The sequence below is a fragment of the Panthera pardus genome, unplaced genomic scaffold (assembly GCF_024362965.1).
Source record: "Panthera pardus isolate Hobbes unplaced genomic scaffold, ASM2436296v1 HiC_scaffold_16, whole genome shotgun sequence".
Lineage (NCBI taxonomy): Eukaryota > Metazoa > Chordata > Mammalia > Carnivora > Felidae > Panthera > Panthera pardus.
Window position 1 is genome coordinate 86,843,668 of NW_026526721.1, and position 23,894 is coordinate 86,867,561.

The 23,894-nt window shown below is 36.0% G+C and overlaps 2 protein-coding genes across 3 annotated transcripts in view; one reads left to right on the forward strand and one right to left on the reverse strand.

Moving 5' to 3' along the window:
• The first annotated feature begins 149 nt into the window (after window positions 1-149).
• KCNMB3 (potassium calcium-activated channel subfamily M regulatory beta subunit 3) lies at window positions 150-9,274 on the forward strand. Its single transcript, XM_019463226.2, has 3 exons — window positions 150-499; window positions 4,398-4,596; window positions 5,761-9,274. The coding sequence occupies exons 1-3, from the start codon at window positions 162-164 to the stop codon at window positions 6,139-6,141; spliced, it is 918 nt and encodes a 305-aa protein (XP_019318771.1). The 5' UTR covers window positions 150-161; the 3' UTR covers window positions 6,142-9,274.
• A 1,201-nt stretch (window positions 9,275-10,475) lies between these two features.
• PIK3CA (phosphatidylinositol-4,5-bisphosphate 3-kinase catalytic subunit alpha) overlaps window positions 10,476-23,894 on the reverse strand; it is an 83,325-nt gene continuing 69,906 nt past the window's right edge. For both annotated transcript variants that reach the window (XM_019463224.2, XM_019463225.2), the window contains exons 15-21: window positions 22,677-22,783; window positions 21,830-21,951; window positions 20,902-20,980; window positions 17,277-17,447; window positions 16,588-16,705; window positions 16,329-16,480; window positions 10,476-15,523 (exon numbers count right to left, since the gene is read on the reverse strand). In XM_019463224.2, the coding sequence (XP_019318769.1) occupies window positions 15,253-15,523; window positions 16,329-16,480; window positions 16,588-16,705; window positions 17,277-17,447; window positions 20,902-20,980; window positions 21,830-21,951; window positions 22,677-22,783 (1,020 nt within the window). In that variant the 3' untranslated portion in view covers window positions 10,476-15,252. The remainder of the gene's footprint in view (window positions 15,524-16,328; window positions 16,481-16,587; window positions 16,706-17,276; window positions 17,448-20,901; window positions 20,981-21,829; window positions 21,952-22,676; window positions 22,784-23,894) is intronic.

Genomic DNA, 23,894 nt, shown 5'->3' on the forward strand with positions numbered 1-23,894 from the left:
TGAAAACTACAGACAGGCAATTCTTTCCTAGTCATTGATTAAACAGATCTCTAAAGACTTCCTTATGATTGTTTGTTATATGTAAGAAATATTATATTATATTACATTTTATAACACATAATTTTAGCTTGTTTAGATGGACTTTTAGCCAAGCTCTGAACATGGGATTTCATGGTGTTGCACTGAACCTGCTCACAAACCTGAGGTGGACAGCAAATGGGATCATCCCTCCACCCACCATGGGTTGGTATATGTTTCCATTTCTCTATGGGCTTATTGAAATATCTCCTTCCTACTTCCTCCAAAGGACAGCCTTTTCTGCCTCAGGCAGAAATAGAAATATAGACCACGATGATGGAGACTTACCAGATGTGCACAAGAAGCTGCCATCCAGTGCTGGAGAGGACCGAGCCTTGCTGCTGGGCTTTGCAATGATGGGCTTCTCAGTCCTCATGTTCTTCTTGCTTGGAATTACCATCCTAAAGCCTTTCATGCTCAGGTAAGAAACATAGAAAGGAGACCCAGAATTTTCAATTCGGATCAGATCCAAGCACAGTGGTAGAGAAGAGGAAGCTGGCTTTGGCCTCTTCAGCCCTCCTGACCACTGTGTAAGGGATGATAGAATCACCTGTTTCGTTATCAGTGCTGGGAGGCAGTTGGGTGTAGAGAAAGGTGTGGTAACAAAGTGGAAGATACTCCTTTACCACTCCCCTTTGTCAATTTGAAAAGTACTTCCAACAGCTGATCCATAAATTAGATATGCATGGAAGGAATAAATTCTTCCTTTAACAAGCAGATATCATAGGGAAGGGTTAATTTAAGTCTTCTATGTGAACACAATAAAAGTTATTTAACTCTGAGTTTTTTGAGTTTGACAATATCTACCTAGCACATAGTAGTTGCTCAATAAGTGTTTCTTCCCTTTTGTTTTATTCATTATTAAATACAGCAAATAACAGTTACCATTTATTAAATATATACTATATGCCAAAATATACTATATTTTATCCTATTTAAATCTATAGCAAACCTATCATGGTAGCATGATTTTATCATTTTAATTTTCATTTTATTTTTTTATTTTTATTTTTTAATGTTTATTTTTGAGAGGGAGAGAGAGACCACCAGCAGGGAAGGGGCAGAGAAGTGGGGAGACAGAGAACCCCAAGCAGGCTCTATACTGTCAGCACAGAGCCTGACGTGGGGCTTGATCTCAGGAACTGTGAGATTATGACCTGAGCTGAGACCAAGAGTCTGATGTTTAACTAACTGAGCAACCCAGGCGCCCCTTAATTTTCATTTTATAAATGAGAAAGCTGAGGCTCAGTCCAAGTAACTTGCCCAAGGTCACCTAGCCAGTAAAGAACTTGCCTGTCATTTTGATATAAGACTCCTGGTCTCCTAATACTTAAATGAAGTTTGTAGCAATGGGGGTGGGGGATGGGAGGTTTCATTAGGGCAGGGGAGGAGCTGTTTAATTTTGGAGGATACCTTTTACAACATGGGGTACTTTGAGGGAGGGCAGTATTGGGTAGGGGGACAGCAAGGGGCACTTTCCTTTTTGTTAGCCAAAGAGTGATAGAAGGCCCAGGGAGAATAGGGAGAGGGAGGCCTAGGAGTTAAGAAAAAGGATCACAGAATAGGAAGTAGGTGTCCTGCTTTTGTCATTTATCAGATTCATCTCCTGCCATTCCTAAGTTACTATTAGGGCAATAATGTGGAGGTCACCATCACTACAGAACACAGTGCCACTATTAGAAGCATTCAGGAGAATTTTCCCTCTGGTATTATCACCATGTTCTGCTTCTCATCATCCAGCTTACTTTTATTTAGTAGACACCAGGAAACTTATATGTGTTATACTTCCTTCATTGCTTTGGCTGCTAGGAAGCTCAGAGCGAAATTTGTGGCCCAGTTCTCATAACTGTAGGGGATCTTATGGTTTTCAGTTTACATGCTTTACCTTACTCTTGACTTCTAGCTTTCTACCTTCCTTTTTCTATTACTCCATTATATGTAGAGAGATATCTATCTATCGCCTATCTCTGTCTACCTACCTACCTACCTTCCTACCTACCTGATCATCCATCCTTCCTTCTATCCATCCATCCATCCATCCATCCACCCATCCAATCATCAATCTAGCTGCATTACACATACCTACGTAAGCTGAATAAATTGTGTGTGTGTGTGTGTGTGTGTGTGTGTGTGTGTGTGTGAGTGCGTGCTCATGCATGTGTGTGCATGTGCATAAGTGCTTGTGTGCAGGTCCAGGTCAGATTATTTTCTAAAATGTGATAATAATTTGGGAGATGTTTTGAGGATACCTTCTGCAACCTGACACCAAACTGTTGCTTGTATTTAAATTTTACTTTGCTAAGCATTTCTGGAAATTGTTTGCTTAAAGTAATTGAGTGCTTAAGAGTGGTGAGTTCTCATCTGTCTCTTGCCTTGTGATTTTGTGCCACCTCAGAGAGTGGTTTTGCTCCATGGAAGATGGCCTGCTCCCACGCCCTTCGACCATCATCTCTCAATCAAATGATGGATTTTGTCTATTTGTAGACAAATAGACACACAGTGCTGTTGAAAGAACATGCTCATGTTTCCAGCTCTAAATACATGCCTGGTTCCGGGTGCCTGGGTGTCTCCATTGGTTAAGCATCTGACTCTTGATTTCAACTCAGGTCATGATGGTGCGGTTCATGAGATTGAGCCCCACATTGAGCTGTGTACTGACAGTGCAGAGCCTGCTTGGGAGTCTCTCTTTCTCCCTCTCTCTCTCTGCCCTTCCCTTTCTCTCTCTTTCAAAAAATAAATAAGTAGACTTTAAATATGTCCCTGGCTCTCCCTGAGAGAACTGGCCTGACCCTTGTGCACAGGAAGAAATATACTGCTCTCCATAATGGAGCTTTCTGAAATCTTCAAGGAAGGTTCCAACCACACTCAGTTCAGCATTTGATTAGGATTCAGAGAGCCTAAGTTCTGACACAGACAAATAGGCAACTCTAAAGAATTATTTTAAGATGCCTAGTCTAAATAAGTCCAGAATTTAATTTTGTGGAAAAGCAGCTGGTGTTAAACCTGTGAAAGAACCTTATTTTTCATATTTGTATTTTCACTTGCCCAACATTTTATTTATAAAATTTATAAAATATATATAAAATATATTTATTTAAAAAATCCAATGATTTTTTAATGCCCTGGGCCTTGCGATTATTTTAAACTGCACTGTGTCTCAAGTTTATTATATTAATACAGAAAAATGTTTACTTATGGCCAAAGATCTTAACAGGAGAGCAGTATGAATCCAGCTAAATGAGGCTTTTCAAACATTCTAGACTTTAGAATTTGCTAATCTGACTTCTTGTGTTGAAGTCACCAGGAAATAAGGTCAGGGACCCACCTGGGTGTGAGTGTGAGGGCCCCGAGGAATGGACCTATACATTGTCAAGCATTTCTTCTTACCCTCCTTTACTTTATCTAGGACTTGTTCTCTAACAATTTCATACATATTTGTCTTTTCAACACCACCACAAAATTTTCGTGGGCAGGAATTTTGTCTACCACTTCTCATGGCACCTAGAACATTCTGTGCATGTAGTATGTGTGCAAATACACAAGGAATGTTTTCCAAATCAAACTTTCATTCAGTACAACATGTATTGAGCCTCTGCTATATGGGAGGCATGGTGCTTCTTGCTTTAAGGAACATGAAGATGAATAGGATATAGCCCCTCACCTCAAGGAACCTACTGACAGTGAAAACACAGTAAGTTTTCTGAGACATTCCTTCTATGATTTGTATTTGCCTCTTTGGAAGTAGAATGAGTAAATGGAATTGTACCTTGTTACTAAATTCTATATTGACTAAGGGTCACATTGACTGTGGTTGGAACCTTCCAAAGGCACATTTTCATCAGGACGGGCCAATGGGTGCATCTTGAGATGATAAGGAATGGAAGAGGATAAGATTTCTGAGTATGTGGTTACAGTAATATTTGTCAAAGCACGGTTCGCCAAATACCTGCATCTTAAATACTGCTGAATATACAGATTCCTGGATTTCAACTCAGATCAACTAAATCCAAATCTCTGGGTGTGAAGCCTTAGAATCCACAAATACTTCACTCTTAACAAACTCGCTCAGGTGATTCTGAAGTTTGAAAACCATTGCTGTAAGGGTTGGTGTAGTAAGAAATATGCCAAGGGGGTCATAACTGAGATGAAACTTAGCAATATGCTGTTGTTTCTCTCCTATCTCAATGTTCCCTAATCATTATGTACCTTCTGTAATGGTTCCACATTCCCTGGAAATAGACACGTCTTGGGTTATCACATTACAACTATAAAAGTAAATTTTCTAGAGGGTGAAGATCATTTATCTTTTGCAATTGAAGCATTCAGAGAGAAGAGTCGAACTGTACTACCATCCACACTCATATCACGGACGACTGGATGGACTGCGCTTTCCCCTGTGGTGTAGGCTGCCGAGGCCGGGGCGAGTACCCATGTCTTCAGGTGTTTGTGAACGTCACCCATTCAGGTCAGAAAGCTCTCCTACATTATAATGAAGAGGCTGTCCAGATAAATTCCAAGGTAATGTCAAGTTCATGTAATTAAAGAGTTCTAATTACAGCTGCCCTTCCATGCCAGACTGTCCCCTGCAGAGTGCAGTACCCAGGACCATCTCTGGCAGTAAACCCGTTTCCTTCCAGTGAACACCCCTACAGTGGTCAGATCAGGATAAATGAAGCTAAAGGCATTCTTGGAGGAAAAATGGGGGTTATAGAATGGAAAGGAATCATGCCAATTTCACACACTGGTGTCTGGAATTTACAGGCTGAGCCAGTGGACATAGTCATTTGTAGGCAGTTTTACTTGTGGAAGCCCAACTCCCCATTGTATCAAAAATGTTAAAATGTATTCAACCCATCTTACATCAAGTAAGCAATTTTTCTTATCAAAATAAATGTAAAAATTATTATAATTTTGATTTTAATACATTTCTTGATTGGTTCATATGATGTATAGTGTACATTCTCACCTAACTATGAAAGTTAGGTTGCATCAGATTAGTTGACATACTATGCTTTGTTGTCTTTACTTACTTAGGCACTGATCAATCTGATGATCTCGGTTTTCTATTTTGGATGCAATAGTTTTTAAGGTCTCAAACATTTTTGTAGACCCTAAGCACGGTGCCTCGAGTGCCTACTGGATATACTAAAAAACCTCAGGCATTTTTGAAAAAAAAAATCACCAGCTGTCATATCCCTTCTTCACTGGTTCTGCCACCCAGGAACCAAAGCCCATGTAGGACCCCTCTCCGTGGGCCTAGGGCAAAAGCTTCAACATGCTATCCTTTAGGGAAAGATTTTACTGTAGGAAATCAAGACAAAGATGATAGAGGCATTAATAGGTGTTGAGAACACATAGTGAGCTCAGCAGATATTTGTTGAATGGACAAAGACCAAGGGGGCCTGCGTGGTCCTTATGAAGCTGGTCACTGCCTCTTCTGAAATATTTGTATTCTAAGAATCCCTTTCCACATTTCTGCATAGTGCCTGGAAATGGCCATATCACTCTGTGCCCTCCTGCCCACACTTCCCCATGAGCTTTACAACAGCTTCCATTAGCCTCTGAGATTGCAACTCTCCACGAATAGCTTCAGTCTGAAGCTCTTTCAGAATGAAAACTGTTGTTTAAATGCTTGGTTTTGGGGACAGTGCCCTCATCTTTCTTCTTCTTCCATATTCCTAGTGCTTTTACACACCCAAGTGCCACCGAGATAGAAATGATTTGCTGAACAGTGTGCTGGACATAAAGGAATTCTTTGATCACAAAAATGGGACTGCCTTTTCATGCTTCTACAGTCCAGACAGCCAATCTGAAGATGTCATTCTCATAAAAAAGTACGACCAGATGGTTATCTTCCACTGTTTATTTTGGCCTTCACTGACTCTGCTAGGGGGTGCCCTGATTGTTGGCATGGTGAGATTAACACAGTACCTGTCCCTGCTGTGTGAAAAATACAGTGCTGCACTCAGAGATGAGGTAGGTGGCAAAGTACCTTATATGGAACAGCATCGATTCAAACTGTGGAGTGTGGGGAGGGACAAAGAAAGGAGCAGAAAGATCTGAAGACAGTGGCCAGATTAAAGTCCTGGCCTTCAGATACCTGCAATTTTTGCACCTGTGGACCTAATGACGCCTGCTCGCAAACTAACCACGTCGAGGCAATTCAAACTAAGTACATTTCTTTTGGGAAACATTTTTAAAAAGCCTCACTATGTATTCCATTTATTCTATGAATACATACAAACTCACCATCTTTTTTCTACCCCACATTTCTTTCCACATGAGCCAAGGAAGTGCTTTTTGTCTCCACATGGCGAAATGAGCTCACAGTAGCTGTGCTTTATCTAATTTCAGCTCTAGCTGAACTTGTCTGCGTGGAAGTAAATGATGGAGGGTATCTAACCTATTGAGTACTGAACAGCCAGCCTAGATCTATGCAACACAGTTTACATCAAAACATTTCCCAAAAAAGTGCTTAGTGAAGAACAGGTCATTCACTGTTAGGAAGATAATAATCTGGTAATTTCAAAAAAATGTGGGCAGACCATTTTGCTTCACCATTCATGATAAAGGAAAGCTGCTCCTAGCAAATGGCACTGAGTTTAGAGTTCTCTGTACTTAACCTTGCCATATACCATGTAATTTTTCTTTCAGCAACATTCTCCTAGTTAATTATGCTTTCCATAAGCTCATTTCCTTCTTTGTGCACATTCTGGTGGGGGTGGGAGAGATGGCCAGAAACGTGAAGTAGGGAGAAGCTGTATTGGATGGAATTTAACATTCATCTCAGATAATCTGCAATTGTAGAAAAGTCCCACGTGGACAGTCAGCAAACATCTGTACTTTAATGACTCAACCCTGGTTATTAACTAATGAATGTCACAAGGCTCTCCAAACAAGTGCTTTCCAGAGTAAGCTGAATTGGGAATTGAAAACATGTATTTGTTCTGAAAACCAATGTGCCTCAAAGTATCTCTTCAATTTTACTAAAAAAGTTTTACATCACGGTCCACAGAAAGAATGAGACTTTGAAGCAACTTTTATATGCAGATGTAATTAAAACAGAAATTTTGATTCCAAGTAAATATTATGCCTTTTAGCAGTTAATTTCAAATCACAAATTACTGAAGAGACTGAATGATTAAATAGAGCAATATTGACTTGACAAGTAATGAACAATTTTGGTACTTTCTCCTCCTCCTAGTGTGGAATAGTAGAAAACGCATGTGTTTCAGAGGATTTATTTGAATTCATAGGTCATAACTACAGCTTTTCAGATACGTATCCCCTGGAAGTTCAGCTGAACTGAAATGAAGGTTCAAGCCTCTCTCTTCTCATTTATAAAATGGGGATAATCTCTTCCTTCATGGGGTTAAGGAAGAGACAAGGTAGAGTATATAAAACACCTTAGTTTCTTGCACCTAGTAAAAGGGCTCAAAAAATGTTAGATAGATTTTTTTTGCTAAGTTTCAATATTCAGTCAGCCTTATCCCTCTTTTGGGTATGTATCCAAAGGAAATGGAATCAGTATCTCCAAGAGACATCTGTATTCCCCTGTTCATTGGAGCATTATTGACAATGGGCAAGATATGGAAACAACCAGAGTCCATTCACAGATGAATAAATTGTGATCTTACACACACACACTGTACACACATATGTGAGGTGTGTATACATATACACAATGGAATATCATTCAGTCTTAAAAAAGGAGATCCTGCCATTTGCAACGGCACAGATAAACCCAGAGGGCATTATGCCAGTAAAATAAGCCAGACACAGAAAGGAAAAAACTGCATTTCACTTCTATGTGGAATCTAAGAATGTCAAATACACAGAAGCAGAGAGTAAGATAGTGATTACTGGGGGTGTGGTCAGGTAGGGGAAATGGGGAGATGTTAATTAAAATGTACAAACTCTGTTTTAAGATGAGGTCTAGAGATCTCACGTACAGCACGATTATGGCAAGAATACTATATTGAATACTGGAAATTTGCTAAGAAAGATTTCAGGTATTCTCATCACATAGACACACATACACACAATGTGAGGAGACGATACATTGATTAGCTTGACTATAATCATTTGCTGTACATGAATATCAAATCATATTGTACACCTTAAATATATACAATTCTCATTAAAAAATAAAATAAGTTCAGTCAGCCTTGGTACCTTTCACTGGACAGCCGGTTATAGGGCTAGCGTAGGGAGCTGTAGGAGAGCATTCCTTCCCCTTGTCTTGGCGAAATATAATATGCATTTAAGATTCAGAACGTGCTGCTTAAAAGGTTGCGGTAAATTATTTTGTATACCAAAGACTTTCCTGAAATAAAAGAGATGTAGGCACACATATTTTAAATCATTCTACAAATTGAGATTCTGTAGATTTCTAAAGGGCAGATCTCTATTCCATTTCTTAGTAAGTTTTGACACCCATCTAACAACGTGCAGTTCTTGGGATTTTTCTCCTAACAAATTCAAAACCACTCGTTTAAAGCCTAAAAAGTGTGTGAAAGTGTGAAACCTAGTGTTGCAATTACCAGTTTTCCACTCATACAGTGCGGCTACTTGGTTCATCTTGTAACCTCATCTCAGGAAAGAGGAACATTATGCTTGAAGAACAAAGTCCATTTAGAATAATGTTAATTCAAAGTCACGCAAACCATTTGGCAAAGAAACAAAATGTGAGCAATCATTTGCTGTTAATTGCTTAGAAGTACAGAGTATCAACACTCACATGTATGTACTGGTCCAAGTACAGACTCCCCTTTTGCAAGGTTTACGATAACTGAAAGTAAAATCAGTTTGCTTCTAGCCCAACCTCACTTCTAGGTTCTGGTCTTCAACTGACTTGAAAAAAAGTCTGTCTGCACGTACAAACACATTCATACGTATATGTGTATGTTTCTGCTTGAAACACAAACATACAATTCTTTTTGCTTAAAGGAAATGAATATTCAAACAGATATTTCTCTAATATTCATTACTTTACTGGGGCAGAAAAATTGCTTTTAAGGCATAATAGTTTCAGGTTTTCAATCAACTATTCTTAGTTGTTACTGATCAGAACTCAAGTTCAGCTAAATTTTGATTATTAGCAACACCAGTTTGCTTGTAAGTATTCCAAAAAAATGGCAAAGTATAATTATCAGTTTTCTGTTTAAAATATGTAGTACACTAAGGACTGCTTAGACACCAGTCATTTTTTTTTTTTTTTTTTTTTTTTTTAATAAACAGCGTGATGTTACAGACTGCAAAGTTAAAAGAAAAGCAGACATTGACAGTTTCTGATGAGCACAAACAGTAAGTGCAGTCACAGGCCAAACATCTTGCTAGGAACAGCAAGACTGGGAAGAGGTCTTAAATTTAGTGACACTGTATTATTCTATATTCTCAGTACAATAACACATGCATCTTGCTGTGTCAAACCTTTTTGGGCCATCAGTAAAAGAATATGTAAAAACATTTTTCTCCTAATGAATGCAGTATACCACAGGACTTCAATTCATTGAATGACAAAATAGAAATAGATTTGCTACAATTAAAAGGGGCCAAAAGAGGGTGGTAGGGGCTGTTTTTGAAGCTTCCAAAGTCAACATTTGATGTGCTTGTAGTCTTCTTTTGGTAATGCCACATTCCTCAAGATAGTAAAGCGTTACGTTCCAAAAGGATATATTCTTTTAGATTGTATTTAACCCAAGGAAGTCTGAGGACTGAATCACATCAAAACTATCAATTGTATTTGACTTAGGTTCCGTAGCCAAAAGCGTTTCTAGAAACCACATGAAGTCCAAGCTCTCCAACCACTCTTCAGAACATATATTAAATGTGATAGGGGCTTTTTTTTTTTTTAATGAAATTGATAGATCATGACTACATTTGTAAATTCATACTTGAATAAGTTTAGTCTTATTAAAGATATTTTGAGAAAATATAAAACAATGAAATTTTTCTTCCTCCTTGCTTAACCTAGAAGGAGTAACAAAAATAAGAATCACCTAAAAATATACATGGCTCTTAGCATAACCACAAAATTATTGTAGTGACAGATTAAATAAGGTTTCAGATAAGATTTAAGACTTAACTGGCTTACAAAATGCATTAAGAAAACCTTTCCATACTTACCAACATGAAGAATGGAGTCTACTGTTGGTAGTGAAAATCAGTTACCTAAACTACACTAAACGTACAATGGACTGATCCCCTCCCCCCGCCCACCAACCGCCCCCAACCCCCTACTAAAACTCACATGTCATTGTGTAAAAAGTGAGAAAATTTCCTTATGGCTCATAACTGTCACTTTATGCGAACTAGCACGGCTGTAATATTAACATGTCTAAAACTAAGGAAAAGGAACGACGCTTCACTGATAAAAAGAAAGTGTAAAACCTTAATCAAGTGGAATACTTGGATGAAATAAGTTTATTTAAAAACTAACATCCCAACTCGGGAAACTCCTAATGAATTCTAAACACTTCTGAGCTTTAGAACCTGATGCTTACACCTTTTATGAATGATACTTCTTGACTAGGACTAGCGAGCAGTGTGTAGGCAAATAGAAATGTGTGCAGATATACACACACCAATTTCACTAATAATAAAGAAAAGGAAGACAGCTAATTTTGAATGCCGAATTCAAGAACCTAGTACCACAAACCTGGCGCTGTAGCCTTTTCCATGGCTGGAGCAATGATTAAATTCTAACCAAATTTTTTTCTTAATGTCTCCAATGCCATTAAAAAAGGCATGCCAACTCTGACTTTTTATAAATCTAAACTACAGTGCTCTGGAAATTTCTGTAACATCAGAGCCTGGTATTGAATTGTGACTCATTTACTTTTTTTTCTTATTAACCTTCTGAGGTAGAGTTACCAATCCAATTTTATCAGGACCATAGTTATCTCGAGCTAAACCCCATAATCTTTTCAGAAAATGAAAATAACTTTGTAAAGAAAAGAAAAAAGGCTTTCCAGGCCATGGCGCGTAAGATACATTTATAATTTTAATGTAACAATTAAAAAATAAAAATGGTTTGTGTTTATATTTTAAAAAACAGCCCAGCTGTATTTCTCTGTCACCAATAATTGTTATCTGAGGATCCTGTCCATGCTGAGTTTTATACTTCAGCCCTCACAATGCCATCCTTGAGGAAGAGTTATTTCCCTCCTGGTATGCACAGTATACTCACAGCTTTCTGCCTTGTCTTTGGAAGGCCCCGTCTAAGGCTTCCCTTAGAAGGGCCCCATCTGAGCAGGATGGGCACGAAGAATGTAATTCATTCAAACAGACTCCCCCTCTTCTTCTGCCCCCTCCTTCCACATTCCCCTCTTCTCAAAAACATCTGAAGTATGAAAGTTGTTTTTAGATAGGAGAAGCACCACAATCCATTAACGCCGCATAGGGTCTTTAAACTCAATATTTTAGTGATGTCTTGGACATCAAAATCGATTTTTAAGGTGGATTCCAAGTATGTGGGTCCAGCCCAGGTCTGCAGTTTGTGTAGACATAGAAACAAAAGTCAAAACATTCAGAAAAGGTTAACCTGCTGACTTTAAAATAATGCTGGAAATCAATTTTTTTTTTTTTTTTTTTTTCAAAGAGTTGGCAAGCATGGGCTATTGGGTCAGAATAGGAATTAAATGGATTTATAAAATCGTTAACAAACAAATCCAAGTTTATGTGTTGTGAAATTTCCATGGTTCTTTTAAAATAGATAGGCTGCTCATAATTTTTTTATGATGCTAGATCGCTCAATTTTTGATGGAAAAAGAATACAGATGGACTGTGTTTTACCTATGTGAAAATCACCAATCCATTTAAAATAAAATCCAAGAGGGTATATACATTCTAATCAAGTCATTGATTATTTTCCTGATTAATAAGAACTACACTTTACACAAAATACTTTATCAGCAGCTGTTTTCATCAAAAACCAATAGTCATAGTTTCACAGTTGAAAAAATTACACATTAAAATATTTTACAATTCATTGTATATTCACCAGGTTCCCATTTCCTAAAGGGCTTATAATATAAAGCAGATTAGAAGGGAAAACCTCAAAGTTGATTACTTTGACACTGAGTTTTACAGAGGACACTAAGAACCACAAAAAGCTTAGGTTCTATCAGAAAATAGTGACCAAATTCCATTCTTCTTTAAAAAAATCCAATTAGAAACATCTTTTTTAAAAACCAAATTCTACAATATGATTAACAGATTTCAAATTAACAGCAGTCTAAAAATCTTCAAAATAAATGATTCTGTATAGCTGAGAATATGATAAAAAGTTAAAACATGATTTTCAGATTATATCTTACTAGAATGTGTTTAAAATTAGGTTTTATTTTCTTTAGGTTCTTTAAACCTGCTTGGTCTTTTTTTTTTTCCTCCGAAAGTCATTGAAGGAAGTTATTTCTCAAGTGACCAAATGAGACTGTCGAGTCAACAGTGGGTTATACCACATTCAGTGACAAGAATGGTCGGCCACAGGAACTGACCAATCCATTGGCGGGGGGGGGGGGGGGGGTGACCAGACACTGCACTACCTGGAAATGGCTTACCATTGACTTGACATCTTAGTCACCCCATGTAGCATTCAATTCAATTTTTGGTTCTTTGCCTTCTGAGCACTACCTGGCATTTTTTTTCTTATTTTTAATGTTGTTTGCTTAAACTCCGCTTGGATTTGTTTAAAACTTACTTTGCTTTTAGCGAAATCACTTAACCTATAGAATCTTAATTCTTAGTAAAATTTGTCTATGCTTCTTCAAACAGAATTAACTTGGTTGTAATAACTATTGAAAATAAATGTAAATGATGAAATAAGCTGTGTGGCTTGTGTTTTAATGGTGGAGAGGTCCCAGGGGAAGGGAACTATCTGGGCTCATGTGAGAAATGCACAAATTATATACATTTTGTGCAAGGAAGCTCAAAACTTTTTTGGCACTCGGGTAAAACGTGGTTCTCAGTTAAATCTCCAGTTTCTACCATCAGAGTTTCAGATTTGTACCATTTCACTGAGTTTTCCTGTAATTAATCCCTGACATAGAAAAGACTGGGATGTTAGCATGTGTTAACTGAATATATCTAAAAGGCACAAAATGTTAAACAAATTTTAATAAGTTATGAAACCTCTATCTGCAAAAGAATCTATTTGGCTTCCTGCTTAAAATGGGAGTTTAAATTCTTAACTATTCCAAGACAGTTTACAGAAGTAAGTTCCCCTAATTTTCAAATTTATTTTTCTTGTTGGCAATATTATGTACATGCTTTAGTGAAGTACCTAAATCTCCAATAATTAGGCCCTTTAAGGGTTCTAAGACAGCCAAATATTAAGAGTATTTGTATTAGAGTCCCTTGTTCGCTATTCAAGACTTCTATTATAGGTAACTGATTTCATAAGTGAATATCGTTTAAGTGATGCTGTTTTACTAGAGTATATAATGTACACTTTTTATAAAGTTGTATTCCAATAATATGCCTAATCTAGAAAACTGTCAGTAAATTATTGCACTTTTTCTGGTGTGGCACCTGGACGTTTGCTAAAGCTATTTCCTAGGGCATTAATCATTCATTTCAAATACTGACTAAAATAACAGATTCTAGAGTGATGACTAGCATTAGCCCCTACATCTTGGGTTAATGTTTTCCAAAGTGTTTAAGAATGCATCCTGTACTCAAATGCAATTTAATAAAGTTGAAGAGTGAGCCCTAACCGCTTGGAAATGGGACATGATCTTAAAATGGTTTAAGGTCCTACTTTTATTATCAAGATATTGCATAAACAGCCTAAGAAGGTAGAAAGTTCATGGTTTCTATTCCCCCATATTATAAAGTATTATTCATGAGCATACCTGGGTAGAGGGGCTGAAGCAATCAGGAAGATATGCTATATTGTGTCAATTTTGGTAACTAGTTTCATGATTGAGGCATTATCAACTATAAAAGAAGGTGGAAAATGGGGGATTCATATGAAAACAGAAATAAAAGGAAAGAGGATGAACTGTAATCTGTTTTCCTTATGTAGTTATGCACTAGTCATTGGTATAAATGGGATAGTGCCTGAGCCTCACCCACGGACCGAGAGAAAAGCTGACCATGCTGCTACGGACAATAAAAAATTTGGGGTGCAAAACAATGCATGACTATGGGACAGATCATGTAAATAAAGAATATATATTAATGATAGTTTCTATAATATAAATAGCCTTTAATAAAAAAAATAATCTTTTTAATAACATTAATACTCACTTCTATTTTCTGGAAACATGCATGAAAAATGTATTCAATTCAATTGCAAAAGGAGAAAAAAAAATCAACCTAAGGCGAATACTGTACAGTTCTGGAGCAAGAGCTTTTCCTGCTCATTCTTTCTCTATGATGATTATTGTACTCTGTGGGAGCCCAGAATTTCCCTGGGAAATAAGAATCAGATTCTTGTAAATACTGTCCAGAAAAAAAAAAAACAAAACCAAAAACACCACCTTATAACAGGTCTCATTTGTGACTGCTTCCAAAACTTTGCAGATAAGACCCCATATCGTCAAAAGGTTTGATTTATTAAAAAGGAAAAGTCTCCGGTGAAATCTCAAGAGTCCCTTCCACCCCAAGCAGTTTTCTTCATTAAACAAGGAGTCAAAAAAACCCACTTCAAACTATAAATTGAACAGCAATGGAAAAATAAGAAATCTTCATTATTTTCTAATCTTAATGCAATTTAACATCAAACTTCAGTTTCCTTGGACCTAATGCAATAATAGACTTTGTTGTGTCCACAATTTCAAAACATAGAACATTTGCAAGACAAAAAAAGAACATCATTCTTTTTCCTTCTCCACCATTTCTATATATTTTGGGGTTTTTTTGTTTTGTTTTCTTTTTTAAAAAAAGATACAAACAATCTTCAAAGTTTACCTTTTTGGACTTAAGGCATAACATGAAATTGCGCATTATTCTAAAGCTTAATTTTGAAATGAACTAGTTTAGTGCTCTCAAACCCTGTTTGCGTTTACATTATTTAAATTATATAGTATTTTATTTCTGTTCTTGTGTAAATTCTAATGCTGTTCATGGATTGTGCAATTCCTATGCAATCAGTCTTTGCCTGTTGACAGTTATTAACAGTGCAGTATAGAATCCAGATAATGAGCTTTTGGTTTCTCAGTTATCATTTCAGTTCAAAGCATGCTGCTTAATTGTGTGGAAGATCCAATCCATTTTTGTTGTCCAGCCACCATGATGTGCATCATTCATTTGTTTCATGAAATATTCCAAAGCCTCTTGTTCAGTTTTATCTAAAGCTAGGGTCTTTCGAATGTATGCAATATCATCAAAAGATTGCAGTTCTGGCATTCCAGAGCCAAGCATCATTGAGAAGAGATTTATGAAGAGATTGGCATGCTGCCGAATAGCTAGATAAGCCTTGTAACACATCTCCTGAAACCTATAAGTAATAAGAACAGTTTCATCAGTATGGAACAAATGGGGTTAATATGTTCAGGTCTCTGCTCAAATGTCACGTCATTAGAGAGGCCTTCTTGGGCAAACCTATGAAAAATAGCATTTCTCTTCCCACTCCCCTTACCAACACTTTTTGTTCTCTTTACCCCACACTAGAATGTAACCTCTGTGAGTCCATAAGGATTTTGTTTACTGCTTTATCACCAGCACCTAGAATGATGCCTGGCACATTAGCAGTTTACCAAGGATTTATTAAATGTTTGAACTGGTCCATACTAAAGCCTTTAGGGTTTGGGCTACGGCCAGGACAGAGTTACAGACAAAATGAGATTTTAGAATTTAAAAGTACTTTAAGGTTTGAGATAGACTGATGATATACCAGAAGGTGGTAGGAAAAATTATGAATACACATGGTAATTACGGTTGACTGATTTCCTCAAATTGTAGGGCTAAAAAAATGTTGTCTTAAGCACTACACATTATTTGTCAATATAGAGAAGGTGTAGTCCAATCATTTAAACAACAGTAAATAAAAACTTTTAATATATTAAGAAGATTAAGAATCACTTTCTTAGGCTTTAATTAACTAAATAAATCATTTCAGGCCTTAATTAACTTAATAAATTGTTTTCCCTCCAGTTTTCATAGCATTACACAACAAATAAATAAACACATTAAAATATTCAGTTATGCCAAAATGTTAACATTAAGTTGCTTGAAAAATATCACTTATTTTTGATTGAGCAGCAAGAATTCGGTACTTTGCATTTTTGATTTCTGGAACTTACCTTTCGAATTCTCTTGTCTTTGTGCATTCCTGGGCTCCTTTACTAATCACTATTAAGAAATCTTGTGTCAAAACAAATGGCACACGTTCCCGTTTATAACCAAATTTTTTCTTCTTATGATCCAAAAAGTGTCCAAAATCTATATGAAATAGCTTTCAAAAATAAATAATTATATTATAGTTTGACCAATGCAGAATACAATATCCTGAATTAATAAATTTAAGAATGCCAAAACATTTTAAAAAGAGAAAGCTATTACTTGTCCATCATCTTTAACCATGATGTTACTATTGTGACGATCTCCGATTCCCAGTATGAAGGTAGCAACACAATATCCAGCACATGAACGTGTGAACAGGTCAATGGCTGCATCGTATCTACAAAGAAGAAATAAACACCTTTTCAGCAGTGTGGAAATACAGAGTAAGCCAGTCCAAATTGGGAAAAGATGGTCAAAGTCTCTACTGAAGAAGGAAAACAATCACTGACATTAAGAAGAGGAAGTAATTATGTGCAAAGATTTGAGACAGAAAGTACATTTCTACATATCCTCTGACTAAAGTGGAATTTTTATTATAGTGAAAAAATACTGAACATGTCATGAAAAAAACATTTTTTCTAATCATTTCAACAGTGACCTTGAAGTATATTTTGAAATGTTCAATGATCATTTTTTTTTTTTTTAAAGAATAAGCAATAAGAGAAACACATTTTAGATACCTAAAACTGGATGTATAAAGTTGGGTATATAGGATTTCACCAAAATTATAAGCAATTCAATTCTGATCATTCAAACACAAAATCTCAAACATTTCAAATGCTGAGCATAGTTTTTTCCCAAGTAAGTACAAATGTCTTCTCTGGTCTCAGAGAAATGTACACAACCATTAAAAGCCTCAGCTAACAAAAACTTAGATGAACACAGGAAGACAAGAATAATAAACTCACATTTCGCCTTTGTTCTTGTCTTTGAGCCACTGGTGTAGCGTGTGGCTGTTGAACTGCAGTGCGCCTTTCAGGCCACCTTTGCATTGAATCTGCATAATAGTGTGAGAATTTCTCACCACCTCAATAAGTCCCACACAGTCACCGATTGACAGACAACCATAAGGTAACATTCTGAAAAAGGATCAAAAACATTTGCAATTAAATGATGGCATTTTAAAATAGCAAATATTTTAATAGTCTAATTACAGGAATATTCTTTTTGCAAATTTGTCATGCATCATCTTCACTCCTTTAATTTTAATTTTCTTTTACTGAAGTATGACAAACATTCCTAGAAAAATCCTCAAAATTATCTGCCATCATTTGTTATAACCTTCAAATGAGAAGGCATTTAATTATGTAAGAGAAAAACATTAAGAAAATTATTGTGGCAATTAAAATTGCGTAAACATTTATGACTTTAAAAATATGGGTGAATTTCAATTTGTTTAACTGACATCTAAGTAATACTTTAAGGCAGCAGTTCTCAGATATTTGGTCTCAGGACTCCTTTGTACTCTTAAAAATTACCCAGATCCTAAAGAGCTTTTATTTATGTGGGTTATATCTACTGATAATAGAAATTAAAACAGAGAAAATAACAAATTAAAGTATTAACTAATCTAAAAATAAACTATTCTGTAGTAATATAAATAATATTTTTTTAATGAAACAAAGAACCTTATATTAAAATAATTCTTAGTAAGAACAGTGACACAATCCCCTATTTTAAAAATCTAATGTCTCATTCCACAGTGCTGAGTTGGATGCTCATGTACACCTTCTGTACTCAATCTAATGCCATGTTTTAATTGAAGCATATGAAGAAAATCTGGCCTTGTACTGTTATGTAGGTAGAAAAAAGAGGAGTATTCGAATAGCTTTTTCAGATAACTGTAGATATTTTTCTTTGGTACTACTCTAAAACTGGATAAGAAGTAGTTTCTCAAGTTGCAGTTTGGAATATGAAACCATCTTAAACTCTTTACACTCTGTTACATTAAAATCCATTTGTCTATCTTGCCTCTGAATCGAACTTTTACCCATATGTGACTTTATCACATGCTGCATTGGTCACTTGGAAGATACCAGTTCACTGAGTTATGAAGATCTTTCAAATGCTGATATGTTTCATCATACCAACTAAAAAAATCACAATTGTTAATAACACCACTGATCTCCTCAGTAAAATCTTTACTTGGAGGAAGCTGTTCTGCTTACATACAAGTTTTTCAAAATTCTGATTTTTGCTTGAGAGCTCAAATTTGATCTTTGACAATAGTGTCAGTTGTTCACCTTGAAGGGATAGGCTCATGTCAACTCATTTGAAAGAAAATGTCTGCCAAACACCTATGTCTCAATAACCAAAACTTATCTATTAGTTATTCTTTAAGTGGTGTTCCATGAAAAAAAAAAAAGCAGCTAGTTCAACTTACAACTCTAATAACCCACAAATGCTTTTTCTTGATAAAATCATACTTGGATACACAGCAGAAGTGCTGTATGGATTCCTCCCATTCATCACATGGTATTAAAAAGGACATGTAGTCAAGGGAGATGTGAGGAGGAATTAAAGAGACAATGAAAACAAATACCATTTGGCACGTAAGTACTAAAAAGTATGGTTTTCCTTGCTCTGTTGTTCTCATAAGCTACTGGCAATTCTTTCCATCTTTCTTTGACTTAAGTTCCTAAAAGATTATAATCCACACTTATTTTCATTTTCTGAATTCCATGTAGCATAACTTCTACACCTACTACTCTACTGACTCAGTTCTTCTTACAGTTAACCATGAATCATCAAATCCAAGAGCTTTTTCATAGTCCTTATGGTCTTACATCCCCTGAAGCACCTGATACTATAAACTGTTTGTGACTCTCTCCTCTCTTTTGGATTCTGCGAATTACAAATTCTGGTTGACCTATCCCTTTGACCATTTCTTTCCTGGAAGCTTTCCTTCTACCTGCCCTGATAAATACAGGGATTTCTTAAGGTTATACTCCTGCTCATTCTTTCTTTACATTTTAATTTTATTACTGTTGAACATGCTCATAGTTTAAAGAGTCATATAGTCCTGTAAGGCTTGTTATAAAAAAAATAAAGCAGAGAATCCAAGTTTTTTTAAGAATAAAAATGCTATGATTTTGCTTAAATTTATATTTTATTTATAATTAAACTTAAAAAATGTTTACTTAAATTACTTAAGTTAAAGAAATTTAGAAAACATTTTAAAACTTAAAAACTTTTTGAAGATCCAACTTACCTTCCAATGATCTAGCATAACTTTAGGTGCTTTTTTAGCATAGTCTCTAATTCACAATTAAATATTGTAATTACCACAGTTACAGTTAACTTCTTTACTCTGTCTAGTTCTGCATTCTCTCTTTTGTTTTGTACTTCCCTGGGGACAGGGTAGTAATGGCATGTGTCTCTCAGATATAGAAAATTATACCAAAAGAGGAAACTTGATTAATATAACATTAATTGTTTTTGGAAAGCAGAAGGGATTAAGTCAGGAATTAAAAATTTGAAGATGGTGACTCAATTTTGTACTTTAGCAAATTACTTGATGTGTCCATTTTTCTTCTGCAATAAGAGAGTTCTACTATGTGTCGCTGATACATCTTTATATAGCAGCTACCCTCCATCTTTAAGAGGCATACAAACAGACCCTAATCTACTCTGCTGCTGCAGCTAGAGTTGACTCCTATGCTCACTTAAACAGACATTTTTCTTTTGGAGAGAGTGGCCTTTGCTGGAATGACCCTAGATTTGCAAAGAGATAATAAAGAAAAGGAAACACTACGAGAAAAGAAATGACCAGGACAAGATGAAGCATGACAGAAAATTTAAAAGATAATACTGATAATTGTAGAAAGTTGGGCAGAAATCAACAGAATGGCAAAAGCTTTTTTCTTTTCCTTTCTTTTTTTTTTTTTTTTAAAGCTTATTTATTTATCCCGAGAGAGACAGAGACAGTGCGAGCTGGGGAAGGGCAGAGAGAGAGGGAGATGGAGAATCCCCAGCAGAATCCGCACTGTCAGCACAGAACCCGACGCGGGGTTCGAACTCATGAAATTGTGAGATCATGACCTGAGTCAAAACCAAGAGTCGGAGGCTTAACCGACAGTGTCACACGGGTGCTCCGAAGGGCAAAAGCTTTGAGTTCTTTTAGTTCTTTTCATAAATTTTGCTATCAAACTGATTCAAGATTAGAGGCTTTATAAAGTTTTAAAATTAGAAAATTTATATTATGAAAGAAATTGTCTCTAAACCTCTTAACTTCTGAATGAAAATAGGGGGCTTTTGCATCTTCTATGTCATGTCCCAAACAGTAACACTCCAGACACAGTTGTAGAGCCCTTACCAGCTTATTAGAGATACCTCTTCTTACCTACCTGAATCTCTTAGCCATTCTAAGGCAAAGAAGAGGAAGACAAATGAAAGTAGTGTAATCGACTAGTATTAATTACTCTACTCCATACATTTCCTTATAGATAAATGCCCCCTTATGCTTTATAACTGATATTTACTAATTTTCTCAGGATAACTTTTAACATACATGTTGCCTTACTTGTTACCTACCGAAGATCAAGGCCTTGATTTTGCCAGATATTTTCCATAATGCGAATGATCTGCAGTGTTAACATATCTTGCCGTAAATCTGCAATTCAAATGATATGTACCACCACTTAATGCCATAAATGCAAATTTGGGTGTCATGTTATCACACTGCTTTCAAACAGAAAATAAATACAGCTATATTTACTTTTCAAATTGATCTATAAGGAAGCAATATTTTGATTCTTTAACCCAGTCTAAAGTATCTGCATAACAGATGCATAACAGATGCATAAACCCATCTGCATAACAATGTAGGATAAGCTACTATGTATTTCAGAAAAATTTTAGACTAAAATATTTAAAGTACTTATTTTTCTGAATCCTTAGATTTGAACTTGTTTATATTAACATATTGGGACTAATAGAATTCAGTGCTGAAATGTCATTCCCCAAAGGCAACCCATCAAAAATCCTTCCATTGCTCCCCCAGCAACCTGTTTTCCAAGTACATTAGAACCTTCTTTAATATTTCTTAGTAGACTACACTTTTCTTTTGTAGCATGTGTAATTCTATTTTTGTAATTATTTGTTTAGTATCTCTCTTCTCCCTGCTAGACTGTAAACTTTAAGAGGGCAGGGATTCTGTTTTATTTTTACAATTTGATGGCTTAGCACATCAAATATTTATGGAATGAATGGATACTCACACAGCTAAGCAAATAGTTAGAAAGTTATTTCAGGCCATTTGGTTCTCAATTTAGTACTTCTTTTCTTTTTAAAAATCATACATACATGTTCTAAAGGTTAAGACATCTGTTTAATATTATGTATTTTAACCACATGCATATTCCTTAAATGGCTTTCAATAGTCTTCATAGTTCATAAATATCCTGTGTATAAAAAGATAGCTAAATTCATGCATCATAAGTTCATTAATACTCTTCCTTACCATCCCCATTTTTAAAGATGATCTCATTGTTCTGAAAGAGTAACTCTGACATGATGTCTGGGTTCTCCCAATTCAACCACAGTGGCCTTTTTGCAGAGGACATAATTCGACACTCTTCAAGCCTTTAAAATAGTTAAAAACTTTACCAGGTACCTTACATTTTTTATACTTTCACCCTCAAATTTATTTTAAAATACACAGTATAGTTTTTGAAGTGTTATAAAAACTTAAAACCTTCTCACTTCCATTTATGAATTCATTTCTAAGGGGAGTATAAAGAAAAAATAAATATTAAGGTTAAAAATTTCTTATATGATAACAGAAATTTTCAACAAATATAGGGACATACTACTAGTTTTACAGATATTACATTTCTTTTTTTTATTATTATTTTTTAATGTTTATTTCGGGGGGGGGAGGGGCAGAGAGAGAGGGAGGCACAGAATCCAAAGCAGGCTCCAGGCTCTGAGCTGTCAGCACAGAGCCTGATACAGGGCTGGGACTCACAAGCCGTGAGCTCATTAGCTGAAGTTGGACGCTTAACTGACTGAGCCACCCAGGTGCTCCCAGATACTACATTTCATTTTTGTATTGTATGAAACCAGAAATTCTGGCCAGAGAAAGTTTTAAACTGTATTATTAAAGTAATAAAAACTCATTCTGACTAAATGCAGTTCTGAACTTAAGGAAATTGAACAACTCTTATTTTGCAGGGTAGGATAACAGGAGAGAGAAGCATATATAATTGAACATTCTAATTATAATGGATACTTTAACTTTTCTCTACATTTTCTCCAGACAGGGTACTTCTTTAAACATCAATAAAACTTCCAATAAGGTACATTACCTGAGATTTCCTAGTTGATGAGCAGGATTTAGAGGAGACAGAAAACCCTGTAGAGCATCCATGAAATCTGGTCTCCGCATTTGCTCAACTAAAAACTTCATCTGTACCTAATACATAAGCACAATCATGGTTAGACTTCATAAAAGGTAACACTAACTGCTAATCGCTTTTATATGCTGGAACCTCAGTACTGTATAGTCTGTGAATCCATATCCTATATTTCGATCAGAAGGATTTCTATTGAACAGAGCAACACAACTCAGGCAGAGGCAGGAGGGGCAGCACCATGTACTCCCCTGTGACAATTCTGCACACTGACACAGACATGTTTTGCCTCTATAGCAGGGCTTGGTCAACTATGGAGGTTTTTGTAAATCAAACTGCATTGGATGTAGCCATGCCAATTTATTTAGATACTGGCTGTTTTCACACTAGAATAGCAGAGTTGAGTAGTTATAACAGAGACTGCATGGCCTACAAAGTCTAAAATATTTACTATCTGGCCTTTCAAGAAAGAGTTCGCTGATCTTTGTTCCAGAGGAAAAACTATGGAGACATCACGTCAGCTTAGTAACTTTACTTTTAAGCTTTGCAGAAAACACCATATTCATTTCTCTGTTGAGTGTTAAAAAACATCTAGTGAAGCTAAAAGAAACTGTTCAAAAAGTATTTATAAAAACATGTTACACTGAGTCTCACGCTATACTCAGGTTCAGTACGTATGCAGAAACATCTCTTTTTACTCAATTTTTAAAAAAGATTTATTTTATTTTGAGAGAGAGTGTGAGTAGGGGGAGAGGGACTAAGGGAGAGAGAAAGAGAATCTCAAGCAGGCTCTACACTCAGCACGGGAGCCTGGCATGGAGCTCAATCCCATGACCCTGGGATCCTGACGGGAGCCAAAATGAAGAATTGGGACACTTAACCAACTAAGCCACCCAGGTGCCACTCTTGCTAATCAAGTGAAACCAGAGCCCAGACTGCTGAACTATATAGCATGTAATAACTGCCATTTTGTTTTAGAAAATCTTCATCTGTCAAAAATATAAAAGGTAAGTGAGGGACGAAAGAGGTTAGAAGCTAAGGAATTAACAATAAATAATTTTCGTGCTGTAATTTTAGTAACAAAGCTTTTTTTTTTTTTCTTTTTCTTTCTCACTATGGATAAGTGAGTAGCTAGAAAATGTAGTTATCACTGACGAGGGCAACTCTTGCTCA